General features: G+C 37.9%; 2 protein-coding genes across 4 annotated transcripts in view; both read left to right on the forward strand.

The window, feature by feature from the left end:
- LOC137622917 (uncharacterized) overlaps positions 1-17,500 on the forward strand; it is a 436,226-nt gene that overhangs the window by 23,375 nt on the left and 395,351 nt on the right. The gene's annotated exons all lie outside the window — the stretch shown is intronic.
- LOC137623417 (uncharacterized) lies at positions 5,611-8,675 on the forward strand. The gene is made up of 4 exons (XM_068354250.1): positions 5,611-5,692; positions 6,039-6,427; positions 6,608-6,782; positions 7,687-8,675. The coding sequence occupies exons 1-4, from the start codon at positions 5,611-5,613 to the stop codon at positions 8,673-8,675; spliced, it is 1,635 nt and encodes a 544-aa protein (XP_068210351.1).

Raw genomic sequence — 17,500 nt, forward strand, 5'->3', positions numbered from 1 at the left:
TCGCAACGATTAGGGGAAGTATGTGCTTTTTATTGCTTTCTGTTCAGCTACAGTCCAGAGAGAGAGAGAGAGAGAGAGAGAGAGAGAGAGAGAGAGAGAGAGAGAGAGAGAAAGCAATGCTATACTGTATTAATAATAACTTATAAATTTTCTCACAACGAATAGGAAAAGTATTTGCTTTTTCTCGCTTTCTGTTGGTTTGTTATTATCTGTTTCCTTTGATTTAATATTTCTTTTCCTAACTGAGTATTTTCCCTTTTCTTTGGTACTGATATGATATAAATATTTTCGGCCTTTACATGTACTATTCTTTCCATGGTGTTAGTGGCAGTATAATAATAATAATAATGATAATAATAATAATAATAATAATAATAATAATAATAATAATAATAATAATAATAATAATATAGGTTTTAAGATGCAAACTTGAAAATGGATACTTTTCTATATTTATAATGTTATCACTGTACCATTGACGATGATAAGGTTTTAAAACTATATGTATCTTTTGAAGTACAAATAAATTAATGAATCCACAAACTAACTGATTCAAAAAAAAATTCTGTCTCACATTAAAGAGGGATGAAAATACTATTGATGAATGAATGATAAAGTTAGTATACAGATATAGATAACATCCCAAAAGCACCGATAGTGTAGTGATATCTCAACTTAGTAGACCGTAACTTATCAGACCTCAATATATCCGACCTAGATTTATCAGAACAAAATTCAGATGATCTCAGTTCATGTGTTAAACTTTCCTGACATCACTTCTTGCATGACCTTGAATTACCAGATTTCAACTTACCAGATCTCAACTTATCAGGTCTCACTTCATCAGATCTCAACATACCAGACCTTACTTTATCAGATCTCTACTTACCAAATCTCACTTCATCAAATCTAAATATACCAGACCTCACTTTGTCAGATCTTAACTTACCAGACATCACTTCCTCTGATCTCAACGTACCAGACATCACTTCATCAGACTTTAACTTAATAGACCTCCCTTCATCATAGCTCAACTTACTAAACCTCACTTCATCAGAGATCATCTTACCAGACCTCACTTCTTCAGATCTCAATTTGCCATTCATCAGATGTCAAATTATCATTTATCAGATCTCAACTTACCATACCTCACTTCATCAGAGCTCATCTTACCAGACCTCACTTTATCAGAGCTCATCTTACCAAACCTCACTTCATCAGAGCTCAACTAACCAGACCTCACTTCATCAGAGCTCAACTAACCAGACCTCACTTCATCAGAGCTCAACTTACCAAACCTTACTTCATTAGATCTCAGCTTATCAGAACTTTATACATCAAACCTTCAGCTTACAAGACCTCACTTTATTAGATCTCAACTGACTAGACCATATTTTATCAGATTTCAGTATACTAGATCTCATTTCATGAGGCCTACTCCCCATACCACACTTCATAAACTCAAGCTTACCAGATCTCACTTCTTTAGTCCTCTATTTCCAGACCTCACTTCCTAAATCTGAACTTACTAGACCTCATTTCTTTACACCCCAACTTAGCAGGGCTTTCTTCATCAGACCTTCAGCTTACCTGACCCCGCTTTATCAGACCCAACTTATCAGAACTCCCTTCATCAGACCATCAGCTTGCCAAATCTCACTTCATCATATCTCAACGTTCCAAATCTCACTTTATCACACCGTAACATAACATACCTCATTTCACCTTACCTCAGCTTACTAGACCTTACTTCACCAGGTCCCATCGTCTCGGCCTACCAGACGTTGATTTATCAATAATCAACTTTTGAGGCTCCAAATTACCAGATTTTGAGGCATGAAACCTCTGTTTTTCAGATTTTAATATATTAGTCCTCAGTTTACTAGATCTTGACTTACTAGACCTTAAGCTTTCAAACCTTTACATACCAGACATCTAAGTATCAGTCCTCAGGGGTTTCAACCTATGAGACCTCATTTCAGTTTTCGAATGGTCCAACCCCAACATATGAGACCCCTTTATATTAGACCTCAACTTGTATTTCTTATAAACTATGTAAAACTGCCGCTACCTTTGTGATATCTTGAATGTGTTCATGTGTAGGGTATATGATAGACCCATTGTATTGTACTGCTAACCGATTCTGTGGTTCATTGCTTGAAAACCACTTGAAAAGCCACCAAATTGTTTGACATAGGTTTTGATGCTGGGCCACTGCCTACTGTGTGGTATACTACAAGTTCTGCCGGAATTCTGTCCCTCCACACACTGAAACACGTTTCCAATCACACACACGTGAGCACTCAGATATCTATCTATGTATCTTTCTCTATATATAAAACAACAACAGCAGCCAATGCAGCCTTTTCTAGTTCAATGCAGGACAAAGCCCTCAGACATGACCTTAGTTATGTCCGGAGTTATACCATTTCCATTAGCCACGCTGGTCACTGCGGATTAGTGATGGTGGGAGACTGTAGTCTGATTGCTCACAGCAAACCACCCTAATATGGGTGGCTCTGACTAGTACTACTTTGCTGATCATGGCATTTTACAAACCCTTTCGCCAGGTTAAGGTACCCATACTCAGAAGAAGAGCTCTCTCTCTCTCTCTCTCTCTCTCTCTCTCTCTCTCTCTCTCTCTCTCTCTCTCTCTCTCTCTATATATATATATATATATATATATATATATATGGCATATATATATGCCTATAAAAGTATATGCATAGGCTTTTCTACGGGTAATTGTCAACTGTGAGGATTTGTACAACCCAAACATTCCTGTATATCATTGTATGAAAAAAAAAGAATAATTCACTAAAATAATTGGCATAGTATGAGATACAGGATGATTGATCTTCACGCCATTACAGGATCAGTAAATACGTGGATACGATGAAATCTTACACACTCAAAAAAATCAAAAGCATAACTTAAGAGGAGGAATTTCTCATTAGCCACGAGAATCGGTATTTTGGTTCAGTAGCCGAAGACTCGTTGGATACTCAAGTTTCTCTTTAATTAAATTTGGCTAACCGCCTCTGCTGGAGGATTAGGTCTGCTTGACCCCAAACCTGATTTAATTTCGGTTATGAATGAATGATGGGATGATAAAGAACGTTTTCGTTATCTAATGTTATAATCCTCGTTAAGCCAACGACATCTACTTGAGCCATATTAACTGGAAAGGACGATAGGGTTTTCACACACATGCGCGCACTTTCCCAACTATGCCTCATGCACGCACATACACAGACACAAACACCCCCCTCTCTCTCTCTCTCTCTCTCTCTCTCTCTCTCTCTCTCTCTCTCTCTCTCTCTCTCTTATATAGGACAAGCACTGAGGCTCTCGGTTTGTAAACACGCTTTGTGTGAGCTCTCTATATAATGAGTTTTTGTGCAAGTTCTAGTGATACTACACCTTTCACCATGTTATATAAGTTACAGTAAGACTCAGTGATCATTTTAGTAACAACAGTGTGTATATAGGATTTTTATACTAGTCTGTAGTTACGATTTAAAAACTCATACCACGTGGCATACCCACTCGGTCGGCGGCGCCTCAGTTCGCGCATGCGCAGTGTATGTGTGATGTCACTATTGTGACGTGAAAAGTCTGCGGCTTCACTAATAATGGATTGCTCCGCACCAGCCTCTGTTTCTAAGGTTGAAAATGATCTGCACCTGACTGATGATGAGGATGTAGATATGACTCATTGGCCACCACTCACGTAATCTCTTTCTCATAAGCCCTCCAGTACGGTTGCTAATACCCCCATGAAGCGCCCAGTGGATTATGGGTCAGATACTAGCAGTGCTCCACAGTCTCCTGCTGCTAAAACATCCAAATGTCAAGAGTTTTTCACTAGACAAAAGAGTGATGTCACTCTGCCTCAACCTCCTACACAACGTGCTTCCTCTGCTACCCCAGCTTTTGCTCCCCCAGCTTTTGCTCCCCGTGATGAATATGTTAGGTTGGTCTTCAAAAAAAATTTGAGCACTGACACTAAACTACGATGGCTGACTGAAGTAAACGGAACCTTCAATCTTGATAAGGAGCTGGCAGAGGTGAAGATGTCTGCTATCACATCTTAATTTGTATATATTGCAAGGAGTTGTGAGGACATCATTAGCAGGGTGAATGGTGGTGAATTTCTGTCCATAAGCCTGGATATTCAAGATTCAATAGACAGACCCCGTAAGTATTTAAAATATATCATTACTCGTTACCCTATTGAAGCAGACCCTAACCTTGCTAAGGAACTGCCTGGTGTATACTGTGCACGAAGATTTACTCAAAATGGGAACCCTATTAATCGCATTGTCATCACATGAAGTCTACTAGAGCCACCACCATCTGTTTATGAGTTTTCCTTCCCCCCTGGCCTCCCTCCTTGTGAATTACGCAGGATGAATGATGATCAGCCCAACTGTTTCAACTGCTGGGGTACTGGCCATATCTCCCGATATTGGTCTTCCTCACCTAAGTATGCCTGGTGTGCTGCAGCCCATTCCACACGTGCCTGTCCATACTGTAAACCTGTTACTGATGCTTCCACCTCCTTGTCAGAATCATCATCAACTCCAGAGACTGTGCATTGGAAATGCCCTCGTTTTGGTAAAGCAGGAGTTAATGTTTGGCATGGATGATCCAGACGGTCGCGCGCTGCCACGCATTCACTTCCACTGACACCACCACCACAACCAGTGTCAACATCCTCGTTATGCCCTCCTGAAACAGCTGTTATTTCAAAACTTCGTAAGGCTGTTGCTGCCTTGGAATTGCACTGCACAGCACTAACGACACGCTTTGATGCTATTGATGCACGCTTCGATAGCTTGATCGTTCAGCAGGCTACCACTGCAAGTAACCTCGACACACTAGTCAAGGCACAACAAGTTCTCATAACCTCTGTTGCCTCATTTACTGAGAAGCTAGATACTGTTGCCTCTTATCTTGAAAGGGTCAGTGGCCTACTGCCAGCTCAGTCTCCTACACTTGGTGCACCATCTAACAGTGCTGCTTCTCCGGTACATGCTCGACCTGTCTCTCACAGCGTTAAGGGTAAACTTCGCTAGACTCATGCAACTACATGTCCTTTCATGGAATGCCCTTGATGAAGCTCCAACACTCTCCGGTTATGTTTCATATATACATCATGTCAGGAATGGTCTTATTACTTACATCCACTCTATTCTCCCTCATCAACTCCTTCACTCATCAGCAGGTATTAACATGACCTTCCAACTTTTTCAGGTTAAGATAGGTGATGGTCATATTTGATTATGCAATGTTTACTCTGCCCCTGGCTTAATTAACCTCTCAGCACTTCCTACACCTGCAAACCTTGGCATGATCTACATGGGTGATTTCAATGCCAGACACCCAGATCTAGGTGATGTCTCCCCGACTCTCCGATTCCCAACCGCAGTGGAGTTCCTCTTCTCAACTACATCCATCGTTACCATTTAACCCGTTGGGATACAGGTGGTGCCAGTGCCACACGCATCCGAGGGGGGGGGGGGGTCACTCTTGATCATATCCATACATCTGGGCTCGTGGCATCACATGTCTCCTGTCATTCTGTTCCCTCGCTCTTTTCTGACCATGTTGCATTATGTCTACAGTATGCAATACAGACTCATCCATGTGACCCCTATCATCGTACTCGCATCACCATTCCACCCAAGTACTGCCCAACATACGTTTCATACATCTCCTCTATCCTACCTACCTTTGATAAACACTCTCCAGAGCACCTGTATAATTCTTTGGTAAAAGCTACCCATGACTTCTATCAACTATATATTGTCAGACCTCACATTAAGAGTCATCTTGTTGCCCATACTTGGACCTTGGATCAACGCATTAAACAAGCAGAGAGAGTTGCGGCCGATACTGGCCTTGCCTTTCAGACACAACCGATACCTAATCATCTACTTCAATATCAGCAGGCGAGGGATGATTTAGTTGCCCTCCAGAAGTGTGTCTACACTGAGTCATGGTATAAATACAGTGACCTAATTAACCACCAGACAAGCGTTGGGACCATGTGGCATCTCATCAAAAAGACTATCAAGAAAAAACCACATGTGCACTTCATCACAGTTCACAAGCATATGCCCAGGATCTCATCACTACTTGGTCAACCCAGTCACGGTCCAGTAATCTCCCTGTACAAATCCAAGAAGCACTTTCTTCCCAGAGCAATTTACGCAACCTTCGTCTGGTGGCTGCGTTGTTGGAATCAGACGAGGAGGACAAAGAGCTGATCACTGAGGATGAGCTGCGACATGCTGTTATGGGGAATAAAAATTCTGCTCCTGGAGATGATGGCCTTACTTATCAAGTGCTTCGTCTCCTCCAGAAGGTTCCTGGAAATCCTCTTCTACAGTTGTATAATCTTTGCTACCAACATGGATATGTACTTGCTGCCTGGACCATTAGCATAATTATTCCTATCCCAAAGCCTGGAACTGATAAATACCGGCCTATCTCCCTCACCTCATGTTATAGTAAAGTGTTTGAGCGTATATTACTAACCAGGTTAATGTACCGGTTACAAGAAAAACTTTCTCCCTATTTGTATGGCTTTCTTCCACAGAGAAGTACTCATCACTGTTTAGCTGAACTCTACTCCCTATTGCCCTCCAACAGTGTAATTGCCTTCCTTGACCTCAAAAGTGCTTTTGATATAGCCAACAGGGATATGATTCTTGATCAGTTTGTCGAATTTGGTGTCAGAGGAAACCTTCTGAAGGGGATAAACGGTTATCTCAGTAACAGAAAATCACGTGTTTTCTTTAAGGGTGCATGTAGCTCCTATGGAAATTTTGAGCTTGGCACACCTCAGGGCGGTGTATTGAGCCCATTTCTTTTTAATATTCTTATGCACCGTGTACTGTCTCTCCTCCCTGCTATCCCTGGAACCACTGTAACCTGCTATGCTGATGATGTCTGCATCCACTCCACTACCCCTCGAGACCTTCAGCGTGTCCTTCAAGACTTCTACAGGTCCTGTACCTCCTGTGGCCTCATACTCTCCCCAGAAAAAAAGCAGGATCTTCTCTGCCCGGAATCTTCGAGACCTGCCAGTGTTCATTATGGGAGGGAATATTATACCTCACTGCACACAGTATACATATCTAGGTGCACCAGTCAGGATCACCCCTGCTATACCTGCACGACAACGAATCCACCCCATGGTGAAAAACCTTCTTGATCGACTGGAGCCTCACTTCACTCCCATCAAGTGGCTTGCCACCAGGGCCACAGGTATATCTATCCCCGTGGCTAAAACCCTCTATATCCTCTTCCTAAGGTCATTTGTTGACTATTTATCTCCTGCTTTAATTCAATTACCCAGACAGGTGTTACAACCTCTAGAACTGTTCCAAAATAGAGTAATGAGGTTTATCCTAGGATGCCCTCCTTCCACTTGGATAGTGAACATGCAGACCGAACTCTTGTTACCTCCATTAATAGAGAGAATTTATGCCAATGTAACTTTGTTTGCTGTTAAATGTCTACACTCTCCACAATTTACTCCAAACTTCTCTGCTGTCCTCAGAGCATCACTTGACGAAGATGCACCAAGACCTCAACTCTGGCCAGGGGGCCATAACCTAGTTGGGGAAGTATGTGAAAATCTTCGACACCTTAATGTCGGTGTACCTGAGCAAGCAGTCATCCAAGATTTGCCACCATGGTGGGTCCCTGTTCCTGCTGTCACTTTCACACCAACCTCTAAAGATGCCCATACCAGTCTACAGAAGCAGCTGGTTTTGGAAACAATATCCAAAGTGTCAATCTCAGTTCCTGCAGGACACCACATCTACGTTGACGACTCAGTACAGGCAGATGGAAGTGCAGCATGTGCTATGTTCTCCCCCACTTTAGAATCTCCTGAGGGTGGGTGGCATGGTCGCAGGTTGCCAAACTTATCCAGTTCCACTTATTGCGAACTTCAAGGTATATGGGATGCAGTAACCCTACCTGTTAGAAGAAATGTTAAAGGATTGGTGATCTGTGACTCCGAATCTGCACTCCAGGCACTGACATCATCTAGACCCAGCTGTGGCCGTGTTGTGCGAGACATATTGTGTCAACTCGCTGCTGCTTACAATGCCTCACTTGTCATGTCCTTCATGTGGATGCCCTCCCATATTGGGCTTGCTGGGAATGACATGGTGGACAGCCTTGCTGAAGCTGCCTGCACGCTGGACCTTGAAGACAGAAATGTTGAGCCCTCACTTCGCTGCCATAAACATATAATATATTCAGCAGCTTTTGTCTGTACAGTACAACGCAGGGATGCAGAGAGGGGCACTAGTGTATCCATACAACATCTTGATAACTTTCTGAAGAGCCGTCACAAGTACCGGCGACGCGGACTCATGGTGCATAGGCATAATGTCGTAAGTGCAAGGATAAGCTTGGAATATCGTCCTGTGATGCAGGTTGGACAGACACTAGATATACCACACTACACCTCATGTAAACTGTGTAACCTTGCTAATGCCAATAACCTTGAACACTACTGCCTTCATTGCCCCACTGTCAGGAATCTGTTACCTCAAGGACAAAATTTACTTCAAACCGGCCAATATTTACTCAAAGATGACCACCTAGACGTAATTTTGACTTGTCATCCACACTTTGGTGGCTGCTAAACTGTCTGTTGCAGTTGTTGTGATACTGGAATACGATCTCATATATGTTATTTTTGTAACTGATATACTGATGATTCAATGCCGTAATTTTTTTTTTCTGTTGATTTCTGATGCACTGTATGTAACTGCTAATATGTAACTTTGTTTGATGTCTTTGGGCGTAATAAATGTATTAAATATCTTTATATATATATATATATATATATATATATATATATACATATACATATATATATATATATATATATATATATATATATATATACATATATATATATATATATATATATATATATATATATATATATATATATATATATATATATATGTATATATATATGTATATATATAAATATATATACTGTATGTGTTTGCACGTGTGCGTGTGCGCGTGTGTTTTAATTTTAATACTGCTGTTCTTAAGATACTCTATTTTAATTGGTCATTACTTATCTTATAGTTTATTTACCTCCTTTCCTCACTGAACTATTTTTCCTGTTGGAGCCATTGGGCTTATAGCATCCTGCATTCGTGTAGTAGGTTGGGCAGAGCACCAGCCACCCGTTGACACTGGCCAGACAGTACTACATTGGATTCTTCTCTCTGGTAACGGTTCATTTTCCCTTTGCCTACACATACGCCAAATAGTCTGGCCTATTCTTTACATATTCTCCTCTCCTCTTACACCTGACAACACTGAGATTACGAAACAATTCTACTGCACCTAAGGGGTTAACCACTGCACTGTAATTGTTCAGTGGCCACTTTCCTCTTGGTAAGGGTAGAAGAAACTTTAGCTATGGTAAGCAGCTCTTCTAGGAGGACACTCCAAAATCAAACTATTGTTCTCTGGTCTTGGGTAGTGCCATATCCCTTGTAACACTGTTTTCCAATGGTTTGGGTTAGAATTATCTTGCTTGAGGGTACACTCGGGAACGCTATTCTATCTAATTTCTCTTCCTGTTGTTTTGTTAGTTTTAAAGTTTATATAGGAATTGTTTATTTCAATGTTTTTAGTGTTCTTGAAATATTTTATTTTTTCTCGTTTCCTTTCTTCACTGGGCTATTTTCCATGTTGGAGGCCCTGGGCTTATAGCATCCTGCTTTTCCAACTAGGGTTGTAGCTTAGCAAATAATAATAATAATAATAATAATAATAATAATGATGATGATGATGAGGTTTATTATTATTATTATTATTATTATTATTATTATTATTATTATTATTATTATTAATAAAACTTGCTATACTACAACCCTACTTATATATATATATACATATATATATATATATATATATATATATATATATATATATATATATATATATATATATACACACACACACATATATATATATATATATGTATATATATATATATATATATATATATATATATATATATATATATGTGTGTGTGTGTGTGTGTGTGTGTGTATGTGTGTGTGTATATATACTGGAAATCTCTTCCAAAACTCACTGTGGATATCCATAGTCTGGATCTTGCAATTCCTCGACATCTTTTATTTTCCCTAATAACATTAATGAACTTCAGCTTATTCGGAACCATTTAAGCCTAACATCTTTTTCGTATTCCTTCAATCAGAATCTTGTTTATGGCCTTTCATGAAATCCGTCATATCTCCATTTCACGTAATATAATCCTTGATGAAATGTTTAGAAACTGTTGTATGCAGGCTAGCCCTGTTTAGATTTTCTTTAAAGAAAAAAAAACATCTTAGAATTCCTTCATTTAAACGCAAAGGATAAATGGATCAAGTTGATTCCTTTCCTAACCGGACCCAAAGAAAGGGAAATGTAAATTACTATAAAAAGCTTAATGGCTTTACCATAAGTAAAACGATACACCTGCTCTTTAAGGAAATGAAAGGTCCACTGTAAAAATTTGCATAAAAAAACGGAAAAAATCCTGAAATAAATGTTGCCAGGCATTTACTATATAAAAAACGGATACATTGACATAAAGGAGTGCTATTACGGCCACCAAGCCGTAAAATATAATAACAAAGTAGGGTCAAATTACGGTCGCCTGTATTTTACTGAAATACGGTACAGTATATTTTTTACGGAGAATTCCCGATTAAAATCACAGCTTTTTAAACAGTGTATGTTATTGAAATTTAGAATATATAGTATAAAAAATATAGCAACTAAGATTTTCTATACACTAAGAAAAAAATAAAATGTCGCATATAGGAAATAAATTAAACATGTTTTTCAGTTATATAATAAAACCACAATAGGACGATTCTTATAATGTTTGCAATGGTAGAAAAATATAGAAACTCATTATTCTCCAAGTCATACGAAGAAAAAATTAGAATGACGTATATAGAAAAATAAAGCTACTAAGATTTTCAGTGTTGCATAACAAAAACAAAGAATAAAACGTTCGTAATGGTAAAACATATACGAACTAAGTTATTTCCAAGTCATAACATAAAAACAAAATTCCAAATATCATAGATAATACTTTTATCTCGCCCAACAACTCGTAATACTTCGAGCCTTGTCCCAAACAACGTTTGGATCGCGAGAAAGTGAGATCTATGCGTCGAATTCGCAATGCTCAGGGATGATCGGCGACCTGATCTTCCGGATCCATTTCATTCATTACTCTCGCGTGATAATCGCCGTAATGCATAACTACATTTCCATTAAGCAGCGAATCATTTGCTGATCGCGAGGATCAGAGTCAATGCAGATATTGACTCTGGCGGGGATCATGTGTTGTGAAACATACGAGAACAATAGAAGAGTTTTAAGTAAAGAAATCTCTTTTGCGGTGTTTGACCGAGAGGCAATTTATTCTTAAAGGAGAAGAACCGTCTGGTCGAGAGGGTTCGGGGGAAAAAAGTAGAGATCTACTCGCTGCTAGATTTAGGGTGAATCGGACGTCAAGGAATGTAGTCACTGTGATACCATATTGCGAAAACAAATGAAATTAGTAACTTGTGTCCGGCTATTCATAGATGTTCCGAATTAGCGGAGAGGCGTTGGTCTTTTCATATCAAGAACCGAAGAAAATGGTGTTTGGTATCTTTTTAAAAGTCATGAGACGGGTGTCTATTTCTGTAATAAATATTGGAACGCTTGCGTGATTCTTACATAAAGCCGAATAGAAAGCTGGAATTTAATCAACCAAGAAAGTATGCAGGATTTTGAAGTGGGTATTCAACAACTGATCATAACCATGTAATTGACCAGATAATGGGAAAATCAACAGACTATGACAAACCCCTATGCATGCCATTTATAGATTATGAGAAAGTTTTTGATTATGTCAAAACCTCAGCAGTAAAGAAAGCCCTTCAAAGACAAGGAATAGATGAATCTTATGTTAGATCACTTGAAGACGTCTGATTTTCATAAAGGTTATACTGTAGAATGACTGTCTGATTCGTAAAGAGGTTATGAAACATATATCTGATTTTTACAGATGTTATTCAACATGTGCTTGATTTGTACAAACGTTATGCAACATGTTCTTGATTTGTACAAACGTTATGCAACATGTTCTGGATTTGTCCAGAAGTAAGGCAACATTTCCTTGATTTGAAAGAAGTTATGCAACATGTTTTTGATTTTACATGACTTATGCAACATTTTCTTGGTTTCTACAGAATTTAAGCACCATGTCCATGACTTGTACAGAAGTTATACAACATGTTCTGGATTTTAATAGAAGTTAAGCAACATGTTCTTGATTTGGAAAAATGTTTTGCAACATATTCTTGATTTGTCCAGAAGTAAGGCAACATGAGCTAGATTTTTACAGAAGTTCTGGAACATGTGGTTGATTGATAAACTACCGCTAGAGATTTATGAGGTCCTTTGACCGGCCAGACAGTACTACATTGGATCCTTCTCTCTGGTTACGGTTCATTTTCCCTTTGCGTACGCAGACACCGAATTCTCTAGCATATTCTTTACATATTCTTCTCTGTCCTCATACACCTGAAAACACTGAGATTACCAAACAAATCTTCTTCACCCAAGGGGTTACTGCAGTATCATTGTTCAGTGGCCACTTTCCTCTTGGTAAGGGTAGAAGAGACTCTTTAGCTATGGCAAGCAGCTCTTCTAGGAGATGGATACTCCAAAATCAAACCTTTGTTCTCTATTCTTGGGTAATGCCATAGCCTCTGTACCATGTTCTTCCACTGTCTTGGGTTAGAGTTCTCTTGCTTGAGAGTACACTCGGGCACACTATTATATCTTATTTCTCTTCCTCTTGTTTTGTTCAAGTATTTAAGGTTTATAAAAACGATATTTATTTTAATGTTACTGATCCTAAAATATTTTATTTTTGCTTGTTTCCTTTCCTCGCTATTTTCCCTGTTGGAGCCCCTGGGCTTATAGCATCCGCATCCTGCTTTTCCAACTAGGGTTGTAGCTTAGCAAGTAATAATGGCATGTAATAATAGTAATGATAATTTGTACAGAAGTTATGGAACATGTGGTTTGTCTGTACAAAGGTTGTGCAACGTGTGCTTGATCTCTCTCTCTCTCTCTCTCTCTCTCTCTCTCTCTCTCTCTCTTAAGATTTCTATCTTTGTTTCTTAACTCTCTTTAGTTACTTATTTACTCTTTCTCTCTCTCTCTCTCTCTCTCTCTCTCTCTCTCTCTCTCTCTCTCTCTCTCTCTCTCTCATCTATTTATCCACCTCTATTTACATTGCATTTTTTCCCTGTTTACCTGTTTGGTCTACCATCCTGTCGCCTACATTATGAAAACGAAGACAAACACACGACGTCGGAGGTCAGTCAGCTGTGCTTCAAAGCAATCGTCAATGCCTGGGTTGTAACAACAGCGTCAGACGCTGGGAAAACACGAGTGAGTCCTCAAACGAAGTTCAACTTCCTCCGAAATATTTGACTTGTGAAATATAATGGCATGAATATAAAAGTGAACAAACAGCAGGGATAAGTTCGAAACGCGTAAGATGTTCTCTTGTTTTAATTAGTGTCTTTGTATAGCTTAAAGGATATACATGCATACATTTGGATAATATCCAAATGTATATATTATGTAACATACATGTATTAACTGTACATACGAGCGAACGTTCATGCACGCATGCGCACACACTTTGCGAAGTTTTACATTGTATGTTACATAAAATGAGTATGGGTGAACTAGTCCTTCATATATATATATATATATATATATATATATATATATATATATATATATATATATATATACATATACATATATATATGTATATATATAGGTCTATATATATACTGTATATATATATATATATATATATATATATATATATATATATATATATATACATACATACATACATATATATATATATATATATATATATATATATATATATATATATATATATGTGTGTGTTTGTGTGTATATATATATATATATATATATATATATATATATATATATATATATATATATATATATATATATATGAAGGACATACGCATATACTGTATATGGTTCTTGAGCATGTTATTTTATGTATAAAATCTATTGACGATATCCTAGTTGAGTTGAAAAGTCAAAGACAACATCTCTCCAAACAAAATGAGCTCTATTTATTTTTTCAGGATAACACGAAAATTACATTTATGTTTTTCCATTTAATATTTGGTGTCGACATATGGTTCCAATCACTTCTTTTACGTGATTCTTCGTTAGGACTATAATGGTTAAACGATTGAATCACACTTTAATGTAAAGGCAATGGTGGTGAAAAAAGATACACAAATATTTGGATACTCTGAAATTAATCAACAAGTATTGGTAAATGAAAACTTTAAAACCCTTTGAAATAAAAAATTTCAAGCATAATTTTGAAATGCATTAATGAATTTTTAGAATGCTTCACAGACAGAATTTCAAGACCAATCTCATAAGCTTTCCATCTTAGGGGCCCCATTCACACACCGGTACTACTTGCAGGTCTCCGGTTTGGGGCGTAACTTCAGTGGCCGGACGACCGAAATTGTATTATTTATTGTACCCATACATTACTCAGGAGGACTGACCCGGACCGACTGAGTGAAATTAGGTTAGACTACTCTCGGTCAGCAACGAAGAAGGTGTTGATCAGGGAGGGAGCTGCAGATTCTACCTCTTTGTATTGTAGCTTACGAGAAACGTAAGCAGCCGAGAAGGAGGAAAAGGGTTTGGATGAAGGAATGGCTAGGAAGAACAGAAGTACTATCACACACAAACCTGTTGTCACATTTAGTATGGGAGCCTCATGATTTATTTGATTATCTACGAATTGATGAGTCTACATTTCGCAAGCTTTTAGACCTTGTGGCGCCACATAGACAGAGGGAAGACACTTGCATAATATGTGCTATATCTAAGGTTACCAGATTTCAAGCTAAGTAATCTGGGATACTCTGATATCTCGCAATTCTCAGCTTATACTATTTATATTCATATAAATGTATACACATATAGTATATACACACAGATCAACATAAAAAAATCTAGAGACATATCGAAAAATTTCAAGCATTTTAATGGGATATGAAGAAACAAATGTAGGAAAATCAATATTTAATGCAAATTACAAGAAAGAAAATAAAGAAAACGAGACTAATTTGGAAAAGTAGTAATCAATATTTTTGAAACAAATAAATTTTCTCATATGGAAAGCATGTCTGTAAGATTCTTTGCAAAGACAATCTGTATTCCATTTACAATGTAAAATAGCATCTATATTTGACACATCTAACTTATTCCTTTCGTCTGCCCATTGAGCAGTCATCATAGAACCACATTTGCATTATGACCAGGAATATTGAAAAGATATTCACACAAAATTGATATTTTAGAATACTGTTCCTTAAAGTCTAACTGCTGAAGGATGGAAAACCATCTTTCATGACACATCTTGGTCATCCATTCATCACGTTTGTTCTGCAATTGTTGATCAAGGAGGCGTTTAATATTTGACTACAGGCAAAAAAGCACGTTGTATAAATTTATACTTCTTTGTTTTTTAACACTATCCAAGAAAATTATATCTGTTGGAGGTACATCTAATAACATTCATGAAAAGACATCAAAACTTTCTAAATCAAACCATTGTTCTCTAGTCTTGGGTAGTGCCATAGACTCTGTCCATGTTCTTCCACTATCTTTGGTTAGGTATCTCCTGCTTGAGGGTACACACGGGCACACTATTCTACCTTGTTTCTCTTCCTCTTGTTTTTTTTTTTTTTTTTTTTTTCAAGTTTTTATCCTATTGTTATTTTCTAGTAATTATAGTTTATATATGAAAGATTTATTTTAAGGTTGTTATTGGTCTTAAACTAATTGTAGTTTTTCTTTATTCCCTTTCCTCACTGGGCTCTTTATCCTTTTGGAGCCATTGGAGTTATAGCATCTTGCTTTTCCAACTAGGGTTGTAGCATAGGTAATAATAATAATAATAATAATAATAATAATAATAATAATAATAATGGTAGTAGTACATTTGTACAATCGTTTGAATTGAATGATGACAAACAGTATGAAAGGCCATGGCTACCGATGCTGCTAATATCTAATTTTTCAGTTTTTCTTGATAATGAAGTTTGTTGTGTTTTTCTTGCTCATGAAGTTTATTTTATCATCTTTTGAAATGGAGAAAATGCTTTCTGTGTGCTTTGCCGAATCAATGTGTCTCGTGATATCATTCTTCCCGACATGTTCAATACTGAAATTGTAGTGGCATAAACCATAGGTTCATTCCTTGTTTGATAAATGTCCACTTGATGGTTTATTCATCACGAAATTTATATTTACGTTTTGACATCTTGGGCTGCATGCAATTAGTTTTAGATAGGAAAAAAGTAGGCTGTAGCAAGCAGTAATGGCACTTTGGTATGGAGGGTTAAAATGAAATGTCACAGTATGTTACTACTCAATAGTCAGCACTCACCTGGTGCTGACCAATTTAATAATTTGCAAACGCGATTGACTGCTTTATGTAAACACAGTAAACCTTTAATAACATGTTTTGGTTATTCAATTTATATTATCATCATCGTAATTTCAAGAAAGAATCACCATTTTACGTTATATCACGAGGTAAGGTTTTTAATTAGTTAATATTTTTTTTCTATTTATTTATATATTTTTTATGATGAACTAAATGCGGGACAATGAGCATCCTGCGAGGGCCTGGTCTGGGACACAGGACAAAAGGATAAAATTCGGGATATCTGGCAACCCTAGCTATATCACCAAGGGATAGACTTGTATACATCAATGAATTAGTTCCAAAATCTTTTATCTACCAAGATGTCTGACATAGTGCTCGCCTACTAAGATTCTTCTACTGCGACTTATAACCATAGAATGAGGATAAGCCTGCAGGCCACGTCGAAGACACCTCACATACATTCAGGCCTGCTCGAACAGGTCTTGAGCTGTCCGGTCGCCTGTGAGTTCAAACCTTACGAATAAAATCACGCCAGACACGCAACGATACAGTTAAACCACGCCCACAACGTTCTCACCTGAAGGCTGCAACTGAGCGCGAATGGGGCCCATTAAACGGAGCTCAACGTTCCGTTCTATCAACGGGATTGGCGTCGCTTCTTCAAAAACGTTATATCTTGTCCAAACCATAGTAAATTGCGAAGCGTACTCGTCCATTCAGAATACCTAGATTTATAAACTGTCCTGATCTCGGATACATACTTCATTATTGGAGGCTGAGTGAGCTAGACTATTTGAAAACAGGCAGCAGTAAAGGGAAATTGCTAGGCAGGACGACTGTCAAGCTAGTTAACTTACGTAGCGTTTAGTGAATGAGAAA

Source organism: Palaemon carinicauda, chromosome 30, assembly GCF_036898095.1.
Source record: "Palaemon carinicauda isolate YSFRI2023 chromosome 30, ASM3689809v2, whole genome shotgun sequence".
NCBI classification, from domain to species: domain Eukaryota; kingdom Metazoa; phylum Arthropoda; class Malacostraca; order Decapoda; family Palaemonidae; genus Palaemon; species Palaemon carinicauda.